The sequence below is a fragment of the Cavia porcellus genome, unplaced genomic scaffold, assembly GCF_034190915.1.
Source record: "Cavia porcellus strain 051 isolate PalLab524CR breed Dunkin Hartley unplaced genomic scaffold, mCavPor4.1 scaffold_19, whole genome shotgun sequence".
Taxonomy (NCBI): domain Eukaryota; kingdom Metazoa; phylum Chordata; class Mammalia; order Rodentia; family Caviidae; genus Cavia; species Cavia porcellus.
In genome coordinates this window covers 40,968,785-40,991,389 of record NW_026947502.1, presented here as the reverse complement: position 1 = coordinate 40,991,389, position 22,605 = coordinate 40,968,785, and the positions used below count along the sequence as shown (strand labels likewise).

General features: G+C 43.3%; 1 protein-coding gene across 3 annotated transcripts in view; it reads right to left on the bottom strand.

The window, feature by feature from the left end:
- The window catches only part of Tnfaip8 (TNF alpha induced protein 8), a 104,530-nt gene that overhangs the window by 15,308 nt on the left and 66,617 nt on the right, over positions 1-22,605 (bottom strand). Inside the window, exon 1 of one of the 3 annotated variants that reach the window (XM_003473192.4) lies at positions 17,012-17,189. The exons of 1 other annotated variant lie outside the window; for it this stretch is intronic. In XM_003473192.4, the coding sequence (XP_003473240.3) occupies positions 17,012-17,039 (28 nt within the window). In that variant the 5' untranslated portion in view covers positions 17,040-17,189. Of the gene's footprint in view, positions 1-16,938; positions 17,190-22,605 lie in introns of those variants that run through there. One more of the 3 variants, XM_013156239.2, reaches the window with a different exon arrangement.

The following is a 22,605-nucleotide window of genomic DNA, read 5'->3' as shown; positions in this document are numbered from 1 at the left end:
GACAATTTACATTGTAAAGAACATACACGATCTTAGGGAAAAAAAAATGAACTAAGTTTTTTGAATGTATGATATGAATCAGTTTCTAAAACTAAAATTTGTTCTATTTTAAAGTTCTCCTTTTTTTAGTGTATTGGTCCATGTACGTAGTATACAATATTTACATCCCTTGTACATGCTGACGCAAGTCCATAACATCTCAGTTCCTGTTTTCATCTATTCCTCTCCACCCCTTGATCACCTTCCTGGTTTTCAGGTGCATAATGCTCACATTCCTTATGTGGAGTTGGTGCATACACAAAGCTTACCCCAACTCCTTTTTATACCTTTTCTCCCTCCCTTCTCCATCTCTTGTTTTCCTTCCTCTTTTAGAACCATCTCTTTCCTTAACTTCCTATTATCTATCTTTAATTTTGCTCTTATACTGTGGGTTTTTCAGAGAAATGATACAATATTTAACTTATGTGTCTGATTCATTTCACCCAACATTACAATTCCAAGGTATATCCATTTCCTATAAACGATACATATTCATCATTACTGTAGTATTCTGTGATGTATGAATATCACATTTTCTTTGTCCATTCAGTTTTTGATGGGCATATGGACCAGATTTAGCTATTACTGTATTGCTGTCATAAGAACACAGATGTGGATGCATCACTCTAATATGATCTCTTTAACTTTTGAGAAGATGTCTAAAATGGAAATAGCTAAGTCAAATGAAATTTCTAGTTTTAATTTTTTGAGGCATCTTCATAAAGATTCTCACAGTGGTTGGACTAATTTAAATTCTCAGCAATAATGCAGTATGTCCCTTTTCCCTTCAGCCTCTCCAGTATGTTTATGATTTGATTTCTTGATGACAGCCATTCTTCCTGTGATAAGATGGAATCTCAATATAGTTTAATTTGTATTCCTCTAATGGCCAGCAATGCTGAACATTTCTTTGTGTATTACTGCCCCCCCCAAAAAAAGTGAAAATTAGACATACTAAAATTGAACAGATTCCTCTCGAGCCAGAGTCCTGTTACCTTTTTTTATTTTGGACACAGTCTAGTCTACTACTGATTTGAAGGCAGGGAGGGTGGGAAGGTGGTGTGTCAAAAAAGAAGGGTTTCTGCTAATATTTTCAGCACTTTCTGTTGATATTAGAACAAAGGAAACAGATGCTGCTGTTGGACATGAAATGCGGTCTTGTATGGTATTTTTAAATTGACAGCTGTACAGTTGGTCTTTATATAGGCAATGAACAAGTGCATCACTGTACCTTTATTTCCCTAAAAGACAATACACAAGTCCCAGAACTCCACCCACATACCAATGCAAGGCATATTCTATATCAAACAAACAAAATGAATTCTACAATATTATTCTAGTTAATGAATCATAATAAATATTTTTTACTATAGAATTAAAAAAATACACATTGCCCAATCAAAGTTTAGAAGCCACGTTTAAACAAATGTCTAGACTTTAGCTACCATCAAAGGGATTTTATCTTTGAAGAACATTTTGCTAACCCTATGTGTCTAACACATGAAGTATTCTTCTTCCATTAAATTTACAATATTAAAAAAAAAAAAACAATCTTAAATACAGGCAAAAAAAAAAAAAAAGGTAGACAGTTCTTGGATTGAGAGTTTAGATTCCAAATTCCAGCCTTAAAACTCACCTCTCAAAGGCTTTAATGCCATCTAAGCAGTGCAAGTCAGCATTGGGCCAGGTGTTCTTGCTTATTTATGACTCATTACATTCTGATGAAAAGGAAGGAATCTCAAACATTTTACATATTTAAAAATTCATTAAGGTTGCTACAAAGATGTTGGGAACTCCGACTGCAGGCCAAGGCTGGCTGGATCAGCAGAGGTCTCAGTAACAGAACCTTGTTGGTCTCCAGCCCAAGCTTCCAAAGGGTTGGTGTTCTGGCAAGATTTCTGGTTCAAGTACAGCTCAGGGCATTGTAACCAGCAGCATGCCCACCTCAACCCATTCTTGGGCTGAATTCTGAGGTATGCATGTAAACAGTTAAACAAGATGGAGGCCTTGGGGCTAGGGATTTAGCTCAGCGGCATAAGCACCTGCCTTGCAAGCAGGCGGTCATGAGTTCAATCCCCAGTACCGATAAAAATGAAAAAGACAAAAAAAAAAAAAAAAGATGGAGGCCTTTACTTTACAAGCCAAGTCCGATAACACCTTTTTGCATCTTCTATTTGCAAACTTGAAAAGTTGGGATTTTAGCGGTTAAAAGTATTAAATACGGTTTAAAGATCTGTTTCACTCAGTTTTTATGTCTGCATTCATGCAGAGTTTCTTTCTGCCCATTCTGAAAAACCTCACAGATGTACAACAAACTGAAACAGAGAGATGGTTTTGTGGGAAAACAAAAACTTTTTTAAAAAGAAAAGGAAGTGGGGGGTGGGGATTTAGCTCAGCGGCATAAGCGCCCGCCTTGCAAGCAGGCAGTCATGAGTTCGATCCCCGGTACCGATAAAAAGGAAAAAGACAAAAAAAAAAAAAAAGAAAAGAAAAGGAAGAAATCAAATCAGGCATTTTAGACACAAGAGTTGCCCACAACACTCCTTTTTCTCTGGCTGCTAACAATGTGCTAGAAGTTTTCAATAAGAAAATGTGACTTAGCCAACTCTCTTCAGTTCTCACCACTTTTTAACAGAGTGGCACATGAACTAGGTCAGCCTCTGCCAGCCTCGACGGCCTGGGTTCCAGTCAGCCCTGCCCTTGGTCTGTCTACTGCGCACCCGAGCCCACATGCTGGGAGCCACACACATACCGGCAGGCCGAGAAACACTTGCATCTGTTCAAAGGGAGCCAACAGGCAAAGAAGCTGCCAGGGCCCCCAGGTCCCCTGCGCGTTCGCACTGTGCAATGAACACCCTGGAGCCTTCGCTGACCGCTGGCACTGTGGAAGACACAACTGGAACTGAGCACAATGCCCTCCTGTACCTAAAAACCAAAGGACAACGCCTGAAGCATAGGAAGGATCGATGTTCAGATGATCACATAATCTCGTGGAAACCAGAGGTTTTAATTCCACAAAGTACGTTATATTTTGGGCCATATACCTATTCTCACACTCCATCATCATCAAAATTAAATCAAGTCTTATCAACCGCTCCCAAGTCCAGGAATCCCAATTGCTACCAGGCTAAAGGAAATTACTGTTTCTGAGTAAGGAATCATTTTACTCCATGAAAACTGGCTTGTCTAAACAGTTCCGGTTTTCCCTGAGAACATTCTGCTAGGCTGGTACTACGGGCTACTCAGAGTGCAGGATTTCTGTGCTTCTTTAATGGGCCAACTGTTTATCAAGCTTTAATCCAATGTGCAGCAGAGATTACTTCATCTCACCTGGGCCATGAAAAAGGAGGAGGGGCCTACAACTAGGTGTGAGCACTTCAGAGTCACAGCCATGGGTGAGCTAAGTACAGAGTCGGGTTGGGTCCCTAAATGGTCACAAAGAACCATTTTTTTGCTTCACCCTAACCCAAACTAAAATATTTGCATGCATTTTGTATTTTAAATCATCTTCCCCCAGCTAAGTTTCTTATTTGAAAAACAAATAGAAGCACATAGGCATTTGTAATGTTAAGAATTCAGAAAGAGAAAGTTTTTGATACTGTCATCTAATAAAAGTGTCTAATTTAGCATTTCCATAAAATGTAGTCGATGCTTCTTAAATGCAAATACCAAAAAACAAAAATTTTACTTCGAAGAGGCAGCTTCTTTGCTGCTTACCTTGGGAGAGTGAGACTAAAAGGTAGCTAAAAATAAGAGTAAACAAGGAAATAACACTGACTCTAGCTGATTCTCCTATGTCTTCAAATACCTTCTTATTTCATGTTAAAAATGCAATGAAAAAAATCAATACCATGCAGTAAGTTTCTATCTTATTATGACTAGTGAGATGGTGGTCTGGAAAAAAGTGTGTGGCTCTAAACTTTAACAGTCATCCACCATGTAGAAGTCAGTGACAAAGGCCTATTCTCCCAGCCCCCCCCCCTTTATTTTTACGCCTGGAAGCTGGTTAATCACATCTATGCGGAGCACTTCCTGCCCAAGGGCATGCCGTCGGCAGCAGACCGCCAAGTTCAGTAGCTGCCTACATTTACTCAATTGAATCATTCATGCAGTCAAAAAAACAGCATCACTTTTTAAAAAATCTGGCTAACACTCTGAAAAGTAAACAATGAGAAGTTTTGACTGTTTCCCAAAAACAACGATAGGTGGTTCCATGAAGGGGAAATGGAGAAGAAAGCAGACAGTAGTATTCTAAAAGGCCACTACTGGCGGGCTCTGTCAGACTCTAGCATCCCTACCACATAGATGAGTTCCCTCTCTCCTATCTCTGTGAGTAAACAGTCCTCAAAAAATAAAAACAGAAATTCCATCTGATCCAGCTATTCTTCTTTAGGTATCATCCTTACACAGTTACAGACATGTTACTGTGGTCAGGCATGTCCATGTGTATAGCACCACAACTGTAACAGCTGAATCATGGAGGCAGCCCATATCCAAAAACACATGTACAAACAAGAAAACGTGATGTTTATACACAATGGAGTACTACTCTGCTATAAAGAAGGACAGAGGAGTTGAGTCATTTATAGGAAAATGGGTGTACTTGAAACCATAATGTCAAATGAAATAAATCAGACACATGAGCTTAAATACCATTTTCCCCAAAGTACAAATAAAGCAAAGAACAAACCAAATGATAAAAGCAATGAGAAGACCAAGAGCTAGAAAGAGTGGGGCATGGGGAAAGATCTAAAAAGAATTAAGATGTGTCATCAAGTGTGTATACAAGTACCCACAATGAAAGTCACCAGTATGTATTGCAAACCTTACTCATAAAGAAACAATAAAAGTACAGGCATTACACATCTTAATTTAGAAAAAAAGCCTACTACTCGAGAATACTCAATGAACTACACAACAACACTGAGCAATCAATTTATTCATTTGCTTTTTTAATCTGGTCCAACTACGTCTTAAAGGGATGCCAAAGAATCTCTCTAAAGGAAACAGATCAGGACGTACACTGTACTAACTGGCCTACTGATTGCATGTTGCATTAAGAACTCATCCTGGGAAACAGAGGAAAACAACTAAGGATTCCCGCAGCTACCCCTTTCCCAGCAATGCTGAGGCCTGTGTCAGGCTTTAGCAAGATGCCTCTCGTAAGAGCAAATTGTAACTTACCTAATTAACCCTTGGACAAGTTGAAACAAGCCTGCTAAAATTCCAGTGCTGAGAAACACACAGAACACGTCTTCCCTCCTCGTCCCTCCTTGCAGGTGCCAGGACAGGTGGCAGGGACTGCAGCGCTAGGGAACTGGTCTCAAATCTCCAAGGTTAGCAGCTTGATTATACCGCAGGGCTGCGGTGTGATCATTTAAATCATCTAAACATTTTAAACAAGCTCTACACATGAAATGCTCAGCCTGAACTTCTTCAGGAAACCGCTCGCTATCAGACCTGCTGCTGCAGGAGAGCCCTGGAAGACAGACGCACCTGTCTTGGTGGGAAGGGATCTGGTTCTCCAGCCCGCAGTAAGCACTGGTGGGTTTTGCAGTACAACAAGTTGTTTGGAAATGACTCCTACGGGGTGGCACTGATTTCTCTACCTGATCACCTGCCCCTTACCAGCTTTGAGGAAATCACTGATGTAACCCAGTATGAAAGTCACTGGACACCCCAGCCAACACAGCCCGCCTGGCCTTAAAACGGGGCCTGACCAGGCAGCTGGCAGAGCAGCAGCGTGCCCAGAGCCAGGCCCTGTGTAATACACCCTGCCTGAATCCCAGCCAGGAAGAGGCATAGCGTTTCTGCACCCGGCAAACTCATGTTTCACCGGCTCTAGGTTGGCATGGCACTTGGGAGACCGCACTGCATCCCACCCTGCTCAAGCAGGCAGAGCACGAACTCCTGACCCAATCAAGTCACCAGCCTCTCTTCATCACAGACTTACATTTCACACCTTACTCCCTTCCCACCACATGCCAAGGTGTCACACCCGCCCAGTCCCAGTCCCGTTCCCCTCCACTCTCACTTGCACTTCCCCTCAGTGTTGCCCTGAATTGTGAAATCTGCCAAGGGTCACCCACACCCTTGACTTCTCTGCTATCCTGCCTTCTCACAGCCACTCCCTCCCCTCTTAGGTGGGTGCTACTTGCCTGAGTCCCACACCCTTGAAAACTCTTGCAAGACTCCTTTTAATTATCGCCTTTCTGAGAAGGAACCCAGTCCAGTGTTCAGACTCATAATATCGAGAAAGGCTGTATTTTTGTTCTGGGTCCTAACCAACTTATTCTCATTTTAACCCTTGAAAGCTGAGACAGTCTTGTAAGTGCCTGATAATACCTTCACAGAAGGCAAGGTTTTCTGGAGGAAGCCTACCTTGTCTTGCTTCTTAAGGATGTGAGAGGTCATTAGACGGGCCACCTCCTGTCTACAGCAGCTCCTAAGTGACACTCTCTGTGCCAAGCCTTACACCAGCATCACATGGTTCGCTGAAGTATCACAAGCTAGGTAGAACATTTCTGCCACTTTCTATCTTACTTACAAGAGAAATTAAAAATTTCTCAGAATGGTTCAGTGCATTGATACTCTAAACTCTAACTAGTATGTATAAAGCTAAAGCCCTGAGAGATCCAGGTTATATCAAGAACAGGTGCCCCTGCAGAAGTATCAGTGGTTTTCCAAGAAATGTCAGAGGGTTAAAAAAAAAAGTATAGAGAAGGTGAAATGGGAGGAGAGTTGCCAAAGCCTTTTCCAGTATGAAGGAAATGCGACACTGGTACAACAATACTGAATTGCGACACCAGGCAGTGTTTACGAAGAACTGAGGAGCTGGTTGGTGTGGAGTGGAGAAATGCTCCCGCTTTTGGTGTCACAAGTGCCTGTGAGCACGCTGGAAACCCTTTTCTCGTAGTCTGATTTAGTTTCTTTCCTAGATGCACTGTTACCGTCCTCTGCCTGTGCTAACATTGTGCGATGCCACCAGGAGAGGCCTCCAGGCGCATTCTTCCCAGCACAGGGAGCAGCAGCAAGGGGAGAAGGGGCAGCCTGCTAGCAGGCCAGGCTCTGCAAATGCACAGTGTGAACAACGGCCTTGGAGGCACTGTGCTGCCTCAGAGCAGAAGTGGTCACCTCCAGGGCCAAGTGCCTTGTCTCATTCCTGCATTGACCCATTATACACAGCAACCGAACAATCCCTATGTGTTTCCCTCCCTCAGGAGGGGAGCTCCTCAGGCTCTGCCTTGCAAGACCTTAACAGAGACCCCAGGGAGAGCAAAGCAGGTCCCGGAGGTCTCATCCACAAGCAGCCATCCTTCTGGCATCTAAAGGTGGATTCATTTTCCTCCTACTTCTTGAGCGGCTCCCATTTTGTTTCCTTATTGGTTCCATCCTCCTCTTTTCCCTAGAAGAATGGTTGTTCTCAGAAACTAAGGCATGGCCCAGCCTTTCCATTCTCTACAAGCTTTCCCTCTGAATCTCAGAAAGGGAGCAGTCTCACTCGTGCCAGGACTTCCTGCACACTCTCCTTACACAGGGCTCAGGTCCTGTCTCCAAAGAAAGCCATGGCTCTCATATCCCTAAAACCCTACTGTGCGCCCAAAGCTCTCACAACCAGCCCAATATCCTGCAGTTCTTTAAATACTTGTTTCCCTCCTAAAAGATATTGTGAGTATGCTTAATTTTCCTGACTAGGAAACTGAAGTTTTCAGAGAGATTAAGAAGCTACCAAAGGTTGCATGTTCATTGAAGGGCCAAGTGAAAAGTGGAACCAGTCTTCTGGCTCCTATGACCTCGTCTGTTATCCTTGTTTGTTGTCCCTCTAGGAAGCCTGCTTTCTGGCCTGGCCTCATGTCCCATGTCACTGTCTCCTGCCCAACACACATTTCTCCACACTTCTGTAAATTTCTGTCTTGAGTCACGATGTTCCTGTCTGTCACGTGTCATCCCCTCCTCTCCATCAGCTGCAATCTACAAGTGACTCCTCTGAAAAGTTACTATTCTCAGTGCACATGCTGGCTTCTGGACTCGCCTCTCCTCTCCGTGTATCTCTGCTCTGTGAATGTTTGTATTCTGCCATGATATCACAAAGCAGAAGCTCACGGAGGGCAGGGCCACCTGCACAGGGCTCTGGGTCCACAGGTCCTGCAGAATGGGCCTGCCTTGGGGAAGGCAGCACCTGGCAGGGAGGAAGCCCCCCCCCCCCCCACCGCAGGAGTCTTTCTTATTGTTGAGTGGCAGGCTCAACAGCCTATGCATCTGGTCCCTGGCTCCCCAGCCTAGCTGAGTAGGCCATCTGAAAATATACATACACTGGGCAAGAAAAACCAGCATCTGGCAGAGACAGTATGTCAAACTGGAAGGAAAGTGCCCCCAGATGCTTATCTCCTTCCTGACAGTCAATTTCTGAGGAGCTGAGGGTTGGAAGCCTAAGGGTGTCACTGTCCCTCAGCACATTCCACTTCATGGTCTCTTTACTTCACTATCTTCTTGGAAGAAACCTTTCCTAAACATTATAGATATGCCTCTGATTTTGTTTTATGTTGTATCAGCACACATTATCTTTTAAAGAACAAGCCTAGAAATGAGAAGAGCTTCTACACTTATCTCACAGACTTCCAAGTTGTTAGCATATCCTAAAGATGGAAATATGACAAATGTACAGTTGCAGTAAAAATCAATGATGCTATATTATTCCCAGATTAAAAAAAAAATCAGTGGGTCCTGTGATTTCCTGCCCTTACTGCATTCTTTCTTGTTTACCCACTCCTGCTTACTTCCTGAACTACCAACATCCAGGAGCAGGGAATATAACCATCTGTGTAATCCTGACTGTTCAACAGCATGGTAATTTGGGGACAAGAAAAGTATAATACATATTCAAAATGATAAAAATTTCACAAGCAAAGGAAAAAAAAAGCCCCAAAGGTATTTAAATCGATAAGAGTTGGGGTACCAGACAATAAGTACCAGGTTATCGAGTGAGGTCCACTGCAGGAAAGAAAATAGATCATACTAGTCCTTGCTAGCACACCACACTGGAAGGTAATGACTACGAAAAAGAAAATGTAATCATGTCAACATCTGGTGTCTGGAGAGCACATGAGGAACATCATGTATGACATCAGTGTCAGCAGGGCCAAGCACCAGCACTGCATCACAGCCCACGGCTGCTGAACCTCCTCTGCTCTTCATCTGCTCTGCAAAGCAAGGCCTGGCCAGGGAAGGTAGATGGGGTAAATGGCATCCCATAAGCTGTCACACCACCTGGGTTAAAAGCGACACCACTGTGTAGTGGGGCAGCTTAAACAGCATCGTTGAATTCTTTATGTGGAAGAAGATGTTAAGAATGACCACCATGGTGCAATGGAACTTTTCTCCTCTATGATGGCCAGCAAAAGTGCAGAAGATAACACAGGAAAATAGTTCAGGACACTGGGATGGACAATCACTTTTTGAATAAGACTCCCAAAACACAAAAGAAAAAAAAAAAGAAGCAAAAACAGGCAAATGAGATTATATCAAACTAAAAGTTTCTGCACTGCAAAAGAAATAATCACCAGAGAGACAGCTTGTAGAATGAGAAAAAATATTTTCACATTGTTCATCTGACCTGAGATTAAATTGAAAATGTATAAGGAACTCAACTTAATGGAAACAAATGCAACCTGACCAAAAATTAGAGAAATTCTCCAATGAGATATTGCTGAAAAAAAGACATACAAACAGCCAAAAGAAAAGGTCCTGAGTTTGATTCCTAGTATAAAAAAAAAAAAAAAAAAAAAAAAAAAAAAAGACAAAAATCTTGCAAGGAAAAACGAAAAAAGGGAATTCTCTTATACTACTGGTGGAAATGTAAATTACTACAGCCATTATAAAAAACTGTAGATTCCTTAGAACACCAGAAATAGAATTACTACATGACCTAGCAATCCCACCAACAGATGCAGATCCACAGCAAGTGAAATCCAGTTATCAGGAGTTATCTGCACCCCTGTGTTTCCAGTGACAAAGACATGGTCCCAATCTAGGTGCTCACTGGCAGAGGAGTGATAAGGAATAAGAAGTATGAACACAGAAAGGAATATTATTCAGCTATGTCAAGAACCATATCTTAACATGTGTGGCAACACAGATGAGTGGAGAGTACAATCAGTTAGGTACAAAAAGGCAAACAGCACAGCTCTCATCCATTGTGGAAGCCGAGGAGAATGACATCTTAGAAGGGGAGTAAAACAGTAGCCAGCAGAGGTTAAGGAGGGCAGGAGACAGAAGGGGAAGGGAAGCTGGCAAGCTAGTTTAAAAATGCAATGACAAGGGAGGAAATAGCCAAGGACTCCACAAAATGACTACAATTAGTAATTTGTCGTGTATTTCAAAATAGCTAGAAAAATGGATTTTCAACATTTCTTTGTGCATGAGCACCTCCTACCCAGCCCTGCTGGCTCCTTGATCTCCCACATTGGAGGTCAGAAGGAGGCCCTTGGGAATCCTTGCCTCTATTCCTGGCATTTGCAGAGGTAGCGGGTAGCAGAGAGTGAGCTAATCTGGCTGGGCTCTTCTCTTCCTTCTCTTTGGACACTTGGTTTACCCACACCTCACTTCATGGGGGCACACGAAGACACAGACGTCAGTGTCTTCCTGAGTGCCAGGTTTCCTTGAGGACAGCCCAAAGTCCTACAGAAGACAGGGCTTTCCAACCTTTGGGCTTGCCTGGGCCACACTGTGGGAAGAGTTGTTGTCTTGGCTACACATAAAATACACATACAAAACTGCTTTTAAAGTATCATTGTAAGGTTAAAATTAAATAACATAAGAAGCCCAAGTTTTTAGTAAGTGAGAAAATTTAACAGATCTGAGTAGAAATCTATCTGAGTAGAAATGTGACCAACAGCAATCACAGCATTGACTGTCAAATCCCACCTGCATGTGAGCATACCTCAGGGCTCCTGCTCATCTGCGCAGCAGGTGGGAGGTGGAGGTGGCCCCACCACTTCCAACCTGCACATCAGACCCCCATGACTGTGCAGTCCATGCGTGAGTACCATGTGATCATGCCATGAAAACACCATGACAAATCACAAGCTTGTTCAATGTTTCCATTCATAGGGCTGCACTGTGAGCTGTCTGGGACCACATGTGACCTGTCGGCTACTGCTGAACACACCTGAGAGTTGAGAGAGCAGGCTCTGCAGCTGATCCACCTCACTTCAAATTCTGACTTCTCTCCACCTTTGTGATTTCAGGCATGGTCTCCCTAATTGTCAGCTGTAATACACACAGCTACACGTGTATATCCATGATATCTCTTTGATATACATCTGGTACATATGTGTACCTCTAAGACAATACTCATAGAAAGATATGCAGCATCATGTCCAATCTACAGAAGAGCTTGACACATTTTTAGTTTCAATACTGTTTCTTCAGTCTCCAAGGAAATTTGAGATGCTGGAAAGCAAATGAGGGCCCTGACCCCAATGATCAAAGACACATGTTGTTTTGCCTTTGCTATTAAAAGTACTGCAGTGGAAAATTTAGAAAACCCAAAATAGGCTTGTCTTCCAGATTTGGAAAGCACTACTCTTATTTCTATGAACTTCTAAGCAATGCTCTAAGCGATTTCACCAATGTGTCCCCTCAATTAACTTAATGAAGCTTTGTTAGGTCTCCAGTGTGTGAGGCCCTTACTCTGGCACTGGGCAGCTGAGGAGTGGACCACAATCCTGGCTGTCAAAAGTGTAAGATGAAGTGGAGGTGAATAAAAGCTACTACAGGGTAAAAACACACTACAGCTAAAGGAGCCCAGATGACCCAGCCTAAGGCCATCCCAAACTGGATCCTGCAGGAATTGTCAACCACTTAAGGAAGCAAATGAACAGGACAACACTAGCTGAGTGGTGTGGAAGGTATCTGGACCATTTGAGTCCTGTGGTAGGCCATTACTGTTTTTAAAAATCCATGCAAGAGCTCCCTTCCCATTTTGGAGAAGCCCCCACTTTGCAAGCAGTTCCGGAAGTCAGACCTCTACATCCCACAACCACAGCTGGAACCAGAGGTTCTCTCCCACAGCAGCAAGTGCAGGCACCCAATCAGCCTGACCAGTCCATCAGATGGCTACAGTCTGGATTCTGCACGGTGAGGATGCTGACACATCAGCTACTTCTGAGTTCACAGTGGAAGTAGTAAACATGCACCACGGTGCAGAAGGCCATAGTGATGCTCTAACCAGATGTCCCCTGGACCACACCGGGCTACAGTTTCAGAGGCTACTTTTCTAACCTTTTACCCAGAGGTATGGTTTGGATCAGAAAGGTATTCCAAGGGCCCATGTGGTAAAGGTTTGACCCCCAGGATGAGGAGAATGGCAGAACCTTTGAGAAATGGAACCTAGTGCACGGTCTTCAAACTACTGGAAGTTTCCCTGGACTGCGGGACCCCAGTCCTTTTGTTTCTCAGCCATGAGGGTAGATGTTTCCCTCTGCCACACACTTCCACTGCGATTGCTTCCTCACCAAAGGCACAGAGCAAGGCGGCCAAGCAACCATGGACTTAAACCTCCAAAACTGAGGCCAAAACACAATTTTATCTTACAAGCTAATTATCTAAGATACTTTGGCATACAGCAGTAGTGGAAAACAAACAATGGAAGTATAACTACCCAGTATCCATCAGACACATTTTTATCCTTGAGATAGGAGGAGTCAAGTTCCATTTCTGGCAATTGAGAACCCTAGTTAAAGAAGTGGCTATTGTAATAATTAGGGCACAAATACTGAGGACCAGGCAGGGACAGGAGAAATGAGGGAAGAAGATGAAGTCAATAGATAATGAAGAATGCAAAGTGCCAGGTCTTGGTGATAAGCTGGAAACAGAAGATAAAGGAGAGAAGAGAATCAAGGACAACTTTCAAGTTTATAGTCTGAAAGCCAAAAAGGTATAGAAGATATGTTTGTGGGCAGCAGAAAAGAATGGGCTCAGTTCAGACCCCCTGAGTCTAAGAGCCTGTGTGACATTCAAAGCATGCTGTCTCCTGGGAAACTGTGCACACAGGTGGTTCTTAGCAGGGCCCAGGCTAGAGGACTGGGCAACTGGAACACGGAACTAGAAAAGGAAAGAAAGAAAAAGCAGGAGAGGGTAGTGTCAGGGTCACCAACAAAGGACTTTTACGGCTACAAGGCCTCTGGTGTCCAGTGTCAAATGCAGTTAAGGAAGGTAAAAATATCACAACAAAAAAAGCAAATGCAGAGTTACTGGAAATTTTGGCAAATGTAATTTTCATGGAATGGTTGTGACAAAGACAGTTTTCAGGGGATGACACTGAGAAAACAGGAACCATAAAAAACCATTTTTAAAAAGGGTTCATTTTAAAAGATAAGCAATTGGTCAACGTGTAAGAATTTACTTTAATGAGAGATCATTCATTCATTCTATAATACACAGGCAGCACCTCTTGCAGTAGGTCCTGGAGACACAGTGGGAGATAAACCAACATGGTGTTTCCTGCCAGGGCTCGTGGACTAGCAGAGAAGAAATGTGAATCAAGGTGGTGGAAAGAGAGGAAGGAGCAGTTGCTCTGAAGAGACCACTGGGATCGTGGGGCAGGCTGGGGGCTCAGAACAGCCTCTTGGAGGAGTTGGCCAAGAAAGGGACTGGGGAGAGGGTGGAAGACCAACAAGTGCCAATTTCTGAGAACGAAGAGCCTCAGCTCATGCAAGTGCAGGGGACGAAGCCAGGAAAGACACAGGCCTATTGCTCGCAGGACCCCAGCCAAAGGAATGACAGTTCCACAGACCTGGGAGGTGGGTGGTGGTGGCGCCAAGACCACTGGGCTGGGAACAGGAAGCTGAGGAGCTCTTGGTGACCACTGTCTTCTGGGGAGACGTGAGGAACTGCCGAGGTGGGAGTAGACAGCGGCTGATGTGGGCAGAGAGCAGAGGGGAGCTCTCACACCTCAACCACTCGGTCTTTGTTCTCCTCCAAGTCATCACAAAGTGATCCCTTCTAACAGCTTTTTCAGTTTCTGGTACTAAAACTGTGATAAGAGTCTTGGATTTCTCAATAATTAAGTTGAAAAAAATCCCCCAAAGACATCAACTATTATTCATCTTTACTACTTCATAACTAAGTAATCTACTTAACAGGAAGCAACTAAATGTCAAATATGTGATCATCAGTACTCTCCTCAGGAAGCTCTCATTCTCTGGAGGTTGATGACATTTCAGTGGCATTCCCTTTTTTAATGAAGTATGCTTCTTCCTTCATTTCTTTTGTTTTTCCTAGTCATTTCATGTTTGGCATTTAAGCTTATTCAGATTTTTTAACAAGGTGAGCCCTGGGCATGACTGTTTTCCTCAGTTTAAGTATTTAAGTCTAATCATAGTATCTAAGTGCAATAAGCAGGGAAAATCAGATCATTTCTTTAGAAGGCGGCTATAGGCTGAAGTTGGAGGTTCAGAACCCCTGGCCCATCCAAGAAGTACAGCCTCAGCCATGCTGGCTTAATAATGTCTCCAGTCATGTGCTTCTACTTCACACATATACACAACTATGTTGACCTCCAAGGACTTCTGAATCTCATTTGATATTTATTTCAGATTTATTCCCAAAGAAAATATAGTAGTTTTTACTGCAGTTAGGAATAACAATTTAAAATATCTCAAATTACTATAAATCAGGCATGCAGAATCCAAAGACATTTTTTTCCAAATGTAGACACTGTGATGAACTAGTGTTGATCCCATGCTCAACGGGATATATAAATCTGCCAGTGGGGGAAAAGGCACCAAGGAATTATGGCAGTAAAACTTAGTAAAGACAGAGAAGTGAGATGACTGAGATATTTATACAGCTTGGCTGCTTAAACATTTGAGTGGTGATAGGCAAAGGGTTTACATAGCAGTCATAACCAACCTTGTAGGAAGAATTCATGGTGCACATGTATCTCTCTCTCTCTCTCTCACACACACACACAGAGAGAGAGAGAGAGAGAGAGAGAGAGAGAGAGAGAGAGAGAGAGAGAGAAAGGGAAATTGTTTCCTGGTAGCAGTTACAGTTTTTCCATCTGGTCAACAAAACCATTATTTCCCTCAAGTCTCTCATTCAAAAACTTTATCCTAATGGCTATCAATTGTATATCTAGCACCTCATGCTATTTTAGAAGCTTCTGTCAGCAGATGAATGGTTCAGGAACTGGAAGGAGGAAATGCAGACCATATAGTCCACATTCCCTGAGTTCTTTTCTTTTCATTTATTTATTTATTTATTTATTTATTTATGTTTGTCTTTTTCTTTTTTATTGATACCAGGGATCAAACTCACGACCACACACTTGCAAGGCAGGAGCTTATGCCACTGAGCTAAATCCCCAGCCCCACTTCATGCTATTTTAAAAGAAACATTTTGGGTTTTCTTCAAAAGGCAGGCAGGGCAGACCTGCAGCTGGTCTGAGCCAGGGGGCCAGTAACACTCTAGTTCTGAAGCATGCTCCTTCCAAGCTTGCAACCTCAAAACACAGCAAGGAGGAAGTCTGGGGGAGCTGCTAGCACAACCTGTAACACATTCTTACTTTCTCTCCACTGCTCTTTTCCCTAGAGAGGAAAAACATACCTAGAGGTAAATGCCCATTTCAGTGCTACTTAATTCACACACAACTTTACCAATGGGTTTCTCAGTCTAATCTTATTTGCCTTTGACAACTTTTAACTTTTAAATAAACAGATGTTAGGATTTAAAAGACATAAAAAGAAAAGTACCCATTGGCATCCAGTTCCATGGGAACAGAGGTCACTGAAAGGAAATCCCCGATCTGCAGTTAGCTCAGAAACAATGTCCCACTGTCACTCATTCCTATTTCTAATAAATAAGTCTTTTTTTAAACGGCTCTTTCCTTCACACGGCATAACAAGGCAAACTCCAGTCTACACCAACTACTTATGAAACATCGGTCCACATCGGTAGGAGGAGCCCAGAGGAGCCCAGTTTCTGGGGTTCTCCTTCCCTGATGCCCACCACATGGAGAAAGGACGAGGCCTCTTCCTGCCCTTTAGGATGCCAGGGCTGCTGTGATTGAGTTGGTTTCCCAGTTTCCCAAGAGGCCACTTAAAGAGGATAACTTCACAATCTCCAACAGTCTTCCCTCTTACTTTCTAATTCTCTTTAACCACCCTCACTTACAAGAGGACTTTTGTGTACATGAGGTTTCAGAGAACCAAGCATACAAACGTTCACACACAAATAAAACTCCCCAAACTAACGCCAGCGCATGATTGTGTTTTGTTTGGAGCTTTTCCAGCCCTGTCACCAGTTCTCTGTTCTGAGTAAGTGAAACTCTCTCTGCCTTTGCAGAACTGGAAACAGGCTCTCTCCACAGATTCAAGATGCACAAGGCCTCTGCATCACTCGGTCCCAACAAGATGAAATCACTGCCGAAAAACCAGAGAGGGAAAAAAGTACATCGGCCTATTCCCCTAGTAAAGATCCCTCACTTCTCCCCTTGCTCGGCTTCCCCTTCCAGCCGGAAACGCAAGCCGTTTCTAGTGTCTGAGCTCACTTTCTGAGGGACCCTCGGCTTCAGCTCGGCCAAGCCTGGTCCAACGTCCGAGTAGGCAAGGCACACAAGCCCGGCTCGCGGGATCGAGTTCGAGGGGTTCTCAGTGCGAGGGTCCGCAAGGGCAAGGTAGCCGCACGGACTGGGTCAGCTCCAGTCCTGCTCCGCCCACAGGTGGAGCGCAGCCCCTCACCACAAAGGTGCGACAGAGAGTATTGACAGAGTGCAAGTATCCACCAGGGAGAGCGACAAAGTATCCACAGGGGAGAACTACAAAGTATCCAACGGGAAGAGCCACAGAGTATCAGAAGAAAGCAATAAAGTATCCACCCGGGAGCCCCTCAACCCACCATCTGGGCCCGGAACTAGCTCTCTCGCTGCTCCGCAGAGCCTGGCGGCCCCGGAGGGAAGCCCAGCTCCTACCTTCCCTGGACTCTTCGTCGGAGCGCATGGTCACACCGACCGCGCTCGCGGGGGCTCGGGACGCCGCAGATGCAACGGCGGGGAGCCTGCAGGCTCTGGGGTAAGTGCTAGGGCAAGTCCCGCAAGAGCCCAAGCCGCGGTGTAGCGGCTGGAGTCTGCGGGTGAGGGGAAGGGAGGAGAGAGAAGAGGAGGGGAGGAGAAGCAAAGGGGAGGGGACATGTGGGGAGAGGAGGAGGAAGGGGGGAAGGGAGGGGTTTGGGGAGGCGCAGCAGCCTAGTTCCCTGAGGACACCTGGGAAGGCAGCGAGGTCCCAGGAGCATGACCGAGGCACCGCTTACCTGGGCGCCACGGGCTTTGCACAAGTAACGAATGCACATGAATGCACACACTGTAATCCTCTGGAGAGTAAGGTATTTTGATACCTGTTTGACTTTTCTTGCCTTGGGGTTTTATAAGCCTAAAATTATTAACTGTAAACTAGTAAGGTTTTTCGGGTTTTGGAGGAAAGCAATATAGATATCTCATATGGCTGGAAGAACCTTTACAAGACACAACCTCCCAAGTCCAGACAGGGACTGTGCAAGAAACTGGGTGTCTGCACCATTAGCGCACTGAAGTCCTTACTCATTGAGGACTTCCTACTGCACCCCACCTTGCTTACTCGAATAGTAGCCAGGTGTGCAAGCGAACTGCCTTTGGCCTTTCAGCAGATGAACACACAGATCTGGGGTCTACAGCAGATGCCAGTTCTGCTCCAATGTCCCCCCAAGCTTCTTATAGGGACTGGGAATCATGGTTTTCCTTTCCCAGGAGTGCAAAGAGCGGCCACTAGCAAAATTGTTTTAAGGAAGTATTTTATGTAGCACTGTTTTATCAACAATCTTAGGCAAAAAGTCTTTAATAGTGTATCTGAAAGATCCACTAGGAAATTGTGAGAAGAGCTGCATTCTTTTTCTTTTTGGGGGATACCAGGAATCAAACTCAGGACCTCACACTTACCAGGCAGGCGCTGTCTGCTGCAATATCCCCGGCCCAAGTTACATTATTTAATTTATTTTCAGCTGCTTTTCTCTTCCTTGTTTTATACGGGGGAGGAGGATAGAACAGAGGCACCATGGTACATTTAGTAAGAATGATATATAAAAGAACTTCACTTAAGCTTGAATTTATGTTTAGTCCTATTTATTATTTGTGTGACTTATAAACAAAGTATGTAACCCATGGGCCTCCATTTCTTCATATAAAATAAGGATGAAAATGGTATTATTCACTTCATAGGTTTATGTTCATATATGTATAAGCATAAAACAGTTTGAAAACCATTAGACTATCATTAACTATTGCATAGACTATTACTATTGCATCTTATTAAATTTTTATAAAAGATACTCCTGAATATTAGGTTTAAACATGAGTGTTTATATTATTCATAAACAAGGGCGCTGAGTATACATAATATAAGGACTAGATATTAAACTACTTCCTACTGCTGATTGATTCTAACATACCTAAGGCCCTAAGAATTTTTATCTCAACTTCAGTGAAAGTTTCCCTTCAGCCAGTTGGAGAGGACAGAAGTAGGAAAACATGGAAAACATAAGTGTTGTGGAGCCTCCCAGAAACTGATCTTGCTCCTCAAAGGGTGAGTCTGTAACTTCACAAAGGTCACGGTGAACTCTAGTCTCTGTCATGCATCTATCTAACCCCATCTAAAAACAGGGATTCTCTATCACTAGATACTGCCGTTCCTTTCCTGGGCAAGGAATCCTGTGGTCCATTCCTTAGGCTACACCCTCGGTCCTTGCCTTTCCCCATCAGGCCCAGATGGCCACAGATGGCCACTGGGGCTCTGAGCAGTCTCATCAGGGTTATGTGCTACACAAATAAGACAGTTTCTGGTGATCTGTAACTGGGATAAAGCAATACTTTTTCAAGGTGACAATTAATCCAAAACGCCATGCCCAATCTGCCCCAATTGTTTTCACTATCTTCTGAAAGTGTCCCTATAAGAAATACTAAATGTCTTTGTGCAAGTCCAAGTGCTCACAAACCATATAAAGTGTGTCAAAAATGCACGTCCTCAAAGTCTTGCTTGTTTTTACACTGGTTCACGAGAAGATCTTTGGCCCAGCCCAGCCTAGCCAAGGAGAACAACTGCTGATCAAGCACCATCAAAGCAGCCCATAATTCAATTTAGAGTCATGTTAACAGCTTGGCTGATCTTTGAATACTCATCATGATCCTCAGAAAACCTTGAGAGCAATTTCTTTTACATTTAAATGAAATCAAGCAGTCACCTTGGGGAAGCGTCTTGATCTGGTTCAAGACAGAATGGAAGCTCAGCTCATTTTAAAAGACTGCATGATAAGGACGCTTCTCAGTTGCCTGTGTGACCTCAGAGCCATCTGCCCTGGCTCTGCCATGCTCCATGGTCCTAACTTGCAGGACGGTGACAAAGGAGAGCTAATTATCTACGGTTCCCCTGGTCTTCTGCATATATATATATTCATTCTTTCTTGAGTTTAGTAGGCTTTTATTAAAAAGGGACTTAATCTTTAGCCCCAGTGACTAACCCAGTACACCATAATGATGTGTTAGCTTCCTGGAGGTGAGAGACCTGTTCATTCTTGCATGTTTGAGAAACACTTCAATATCTCTAGCTTGGCAATATGTCTAGAAGTCACACTGATATCTATTATAAAACACCTGATACAAAATAGCAACTACGTTAACAGCTCTGAGATACCAAAGTAAGAGAATCAAAAGTTTAAGCCCAGCCTAGGCAATTTAAGAGACTTACTGAGACCTCTCTCAGATAAATAAATAAAGAAGGCAGAAAGCAGGCAGATGACATAGCTCAGTAAAAAGGCCCTGAGTTCAATCCCTAATACCCCAGGGTGGGAATTGAGAGCCACTTCTCATTTCCTAACAAATTACATTTAAATACAATGTTGAAATCATATATATATACATACAATCATACATATACATATGTATTTTTATCACACTTACTTGAGCTTCCTGGTATAATTTTGACCATAGATCAAATGAACTCAACCTTATAAGTTACCCTGGTTTTCAGAAAGACTCATAAACACCAACTCAACTGAATTTATCACAGAGCAAGTTAAAAAAAAAAACCTCCCCCTAAATTACACTTTAATAAACTTGTTTTAGAAAAGAAAAAAATCTGGGCTTTTGGACTTTATGCTTCCAGCAGCCTAGAAATGTATTTTTAAAAGGGGAGTGATCAGCCAGTCATGAAACAGAAATGAGAACAGCAGCAGAATGGGGAAGAGCAGGTACCCTCATTCTGCAGTATCTGGAGTATCATGTACTCTGCTCAAATGCAAGGATGTTCTGAGTTCTATGCAAAAACCCTAACCATCCCCTCTTGGAAACTCATTTTGTACCCATAACTCTTAGTACAGAAGAACCTCAGGTCATTTCATGAATGTTTTTTATTTCTACCCTCCAGATATGAGGTTAAAGCAAAATATTCAAAATTTAGGTTACAAAAGTTGTTTACTTAGTATAAAAGAGGACTTCTTCAGTGTGACCTTCAGGCTTTCTTCAATTTTTTTCTACTATTTATGCCTTCAGAGACTTCCGTAAAATTCGTTTTCCTCTCACCACATGTGTAGGACAGCTCTGTGTTCTTGGTCTCACTTGGCTGCAGGGGCAGGACTTACACACTTCCTATCAGCTTCAGATACTTTTATAGTAATTTAACGATAAGCAGAGACAGGCCCAAGTGAGTCTCTCCACAGCCCCAAGGACCAGGTGACCTGTCACTGCTTCTTCAGCAGCAACGGAGAAGAGAAGACGGTGCTAAGGGACAATGGAAACCACTGAGGTACCTTCCTGAGAAGATGAGGGCTGTGTCTGATGGCTGAGGTGCACATGCTGCTGGGTGCTGGGGCGACCTGTGGAGTGTGAGGGTGGGGCAGGACACAACTGCCTGATGGAGGAGAACATGAGAAGTGGGAGCAAGGAGCTACTGGGGACCAGAACCTCGAGTGCACAGCCACAGCTGCTCTCTCTCCACAGTCTTTAATGACAGTTTCTTAGATTTTACAAAGTCACACGTGTTCTGGATGTGAATGAGTAATTCTGAGTGATGGGAGAAAGTGCTGAGATCTGCAGGGAGCACACGCAGGGAGACAACACATCTGGAATGCACTTGCTTCCTGGGATTTTAGTTTTTCAATTCATCTCCTAAGAAATCGTCATTGTGAAAAAAGCTTGTTGTAGATAACTAAATACACACACACACAGAGTTCTGAAAACATTCACTAAAGAATTTATGCCCCGCAGTCCTTTTATAATACTTAGCAATAATGCCTTGCCTTTTACATAGGCTTTATTCAGACTCTAGTAATCATCCATTTCGAAGACATGTAATTTAAAAAGGCAAACTTTCATAATCTGCTCAACGTCACAAAACTAAGTAAAACATTCTTGCGATCACAATGAACATAGGCTGGGTCTCCTGTCTTCTATATTAAAACTTGTTCACTCTATAAAACTATTGATGTAAAACTCAAGTCCTTTATTTTGCAGATGAATAGTTCAAACACTGCCCCATAGGGAAGTTTTAGAGTTTTAAGGCTGGTTACATTTCAGCACAGCACTCAAACATTTAAATGACAGCCTCAAACTAATGTCACTCCATTCTGATACTCTGTGATTTAAATAAGGTATATTTTCAATAGTCTGGGGTTTTTTAGATTAAATCTTTAATAAATCCTTTTTTAAAAAAATTTAAACATCCAGTCAGGATCCTAACTAAGCATCTCTAGATAGGAAGTTACTAGGAATATGGAAAAACACCTAATGGCTCCAGGATACCCAGCTCTATAGCTGACAGTGTGTCACATACAGCCAGTGCTGCCTGTGTCTCCTCCCAACAGAAGGGCTTTCTTTTATCCAGTTTTCTCATTTTTCCCCTCAAAATGAACAAGTCTTTAAACCTACTGGCACTTCTGTTTGCACATTTTAAAAATAAGGATGATAACACTTACATAACAGCTACAATGAGGAAAGGAACCAGAAACTTGACAGAGAACTGAAAATTACAAAGTGCCTCTCCTTCTTCTCCACATATTTCCATGAATAAAGTCCGGATGCTTTAGCTTGTTCAGGAATGTGTATTTGGAAGCCCTAAATGCTAATCCTACACATACCCTAGATAGGTGTGACAAAGGGGAAATAAAAGGGCTGGCAGTCCTTGCTGTACCCAGATTAATGGGGTAACTGTGGGGATGGCACCAGAGGGCCACAGTAGGGAGTCCACGGGCACAAAAGTGATCAGCAATCAATCCTAGTTACAAAGGCAGAACTGGTACAACCTCAGTGGCTCTCTAGTCCTCTATTTGGTTAGGAAAGCAGTCACCTCGATGTGCACATTAGTACACAGGCATCCAGAGACCCCTAGTCACCTGGCTGGCAGACACATCTTTCTGTAAGGGACAACCCCATTTCCTCTCTGATTACTGGAAAATTCCTCTTTCTACTGACCTGAAATTCAAGTTTCAAGTGCAGTGACTGTCAAATTATTTCCACTCTAATCACTGCCTTTCACACTTTCTGGT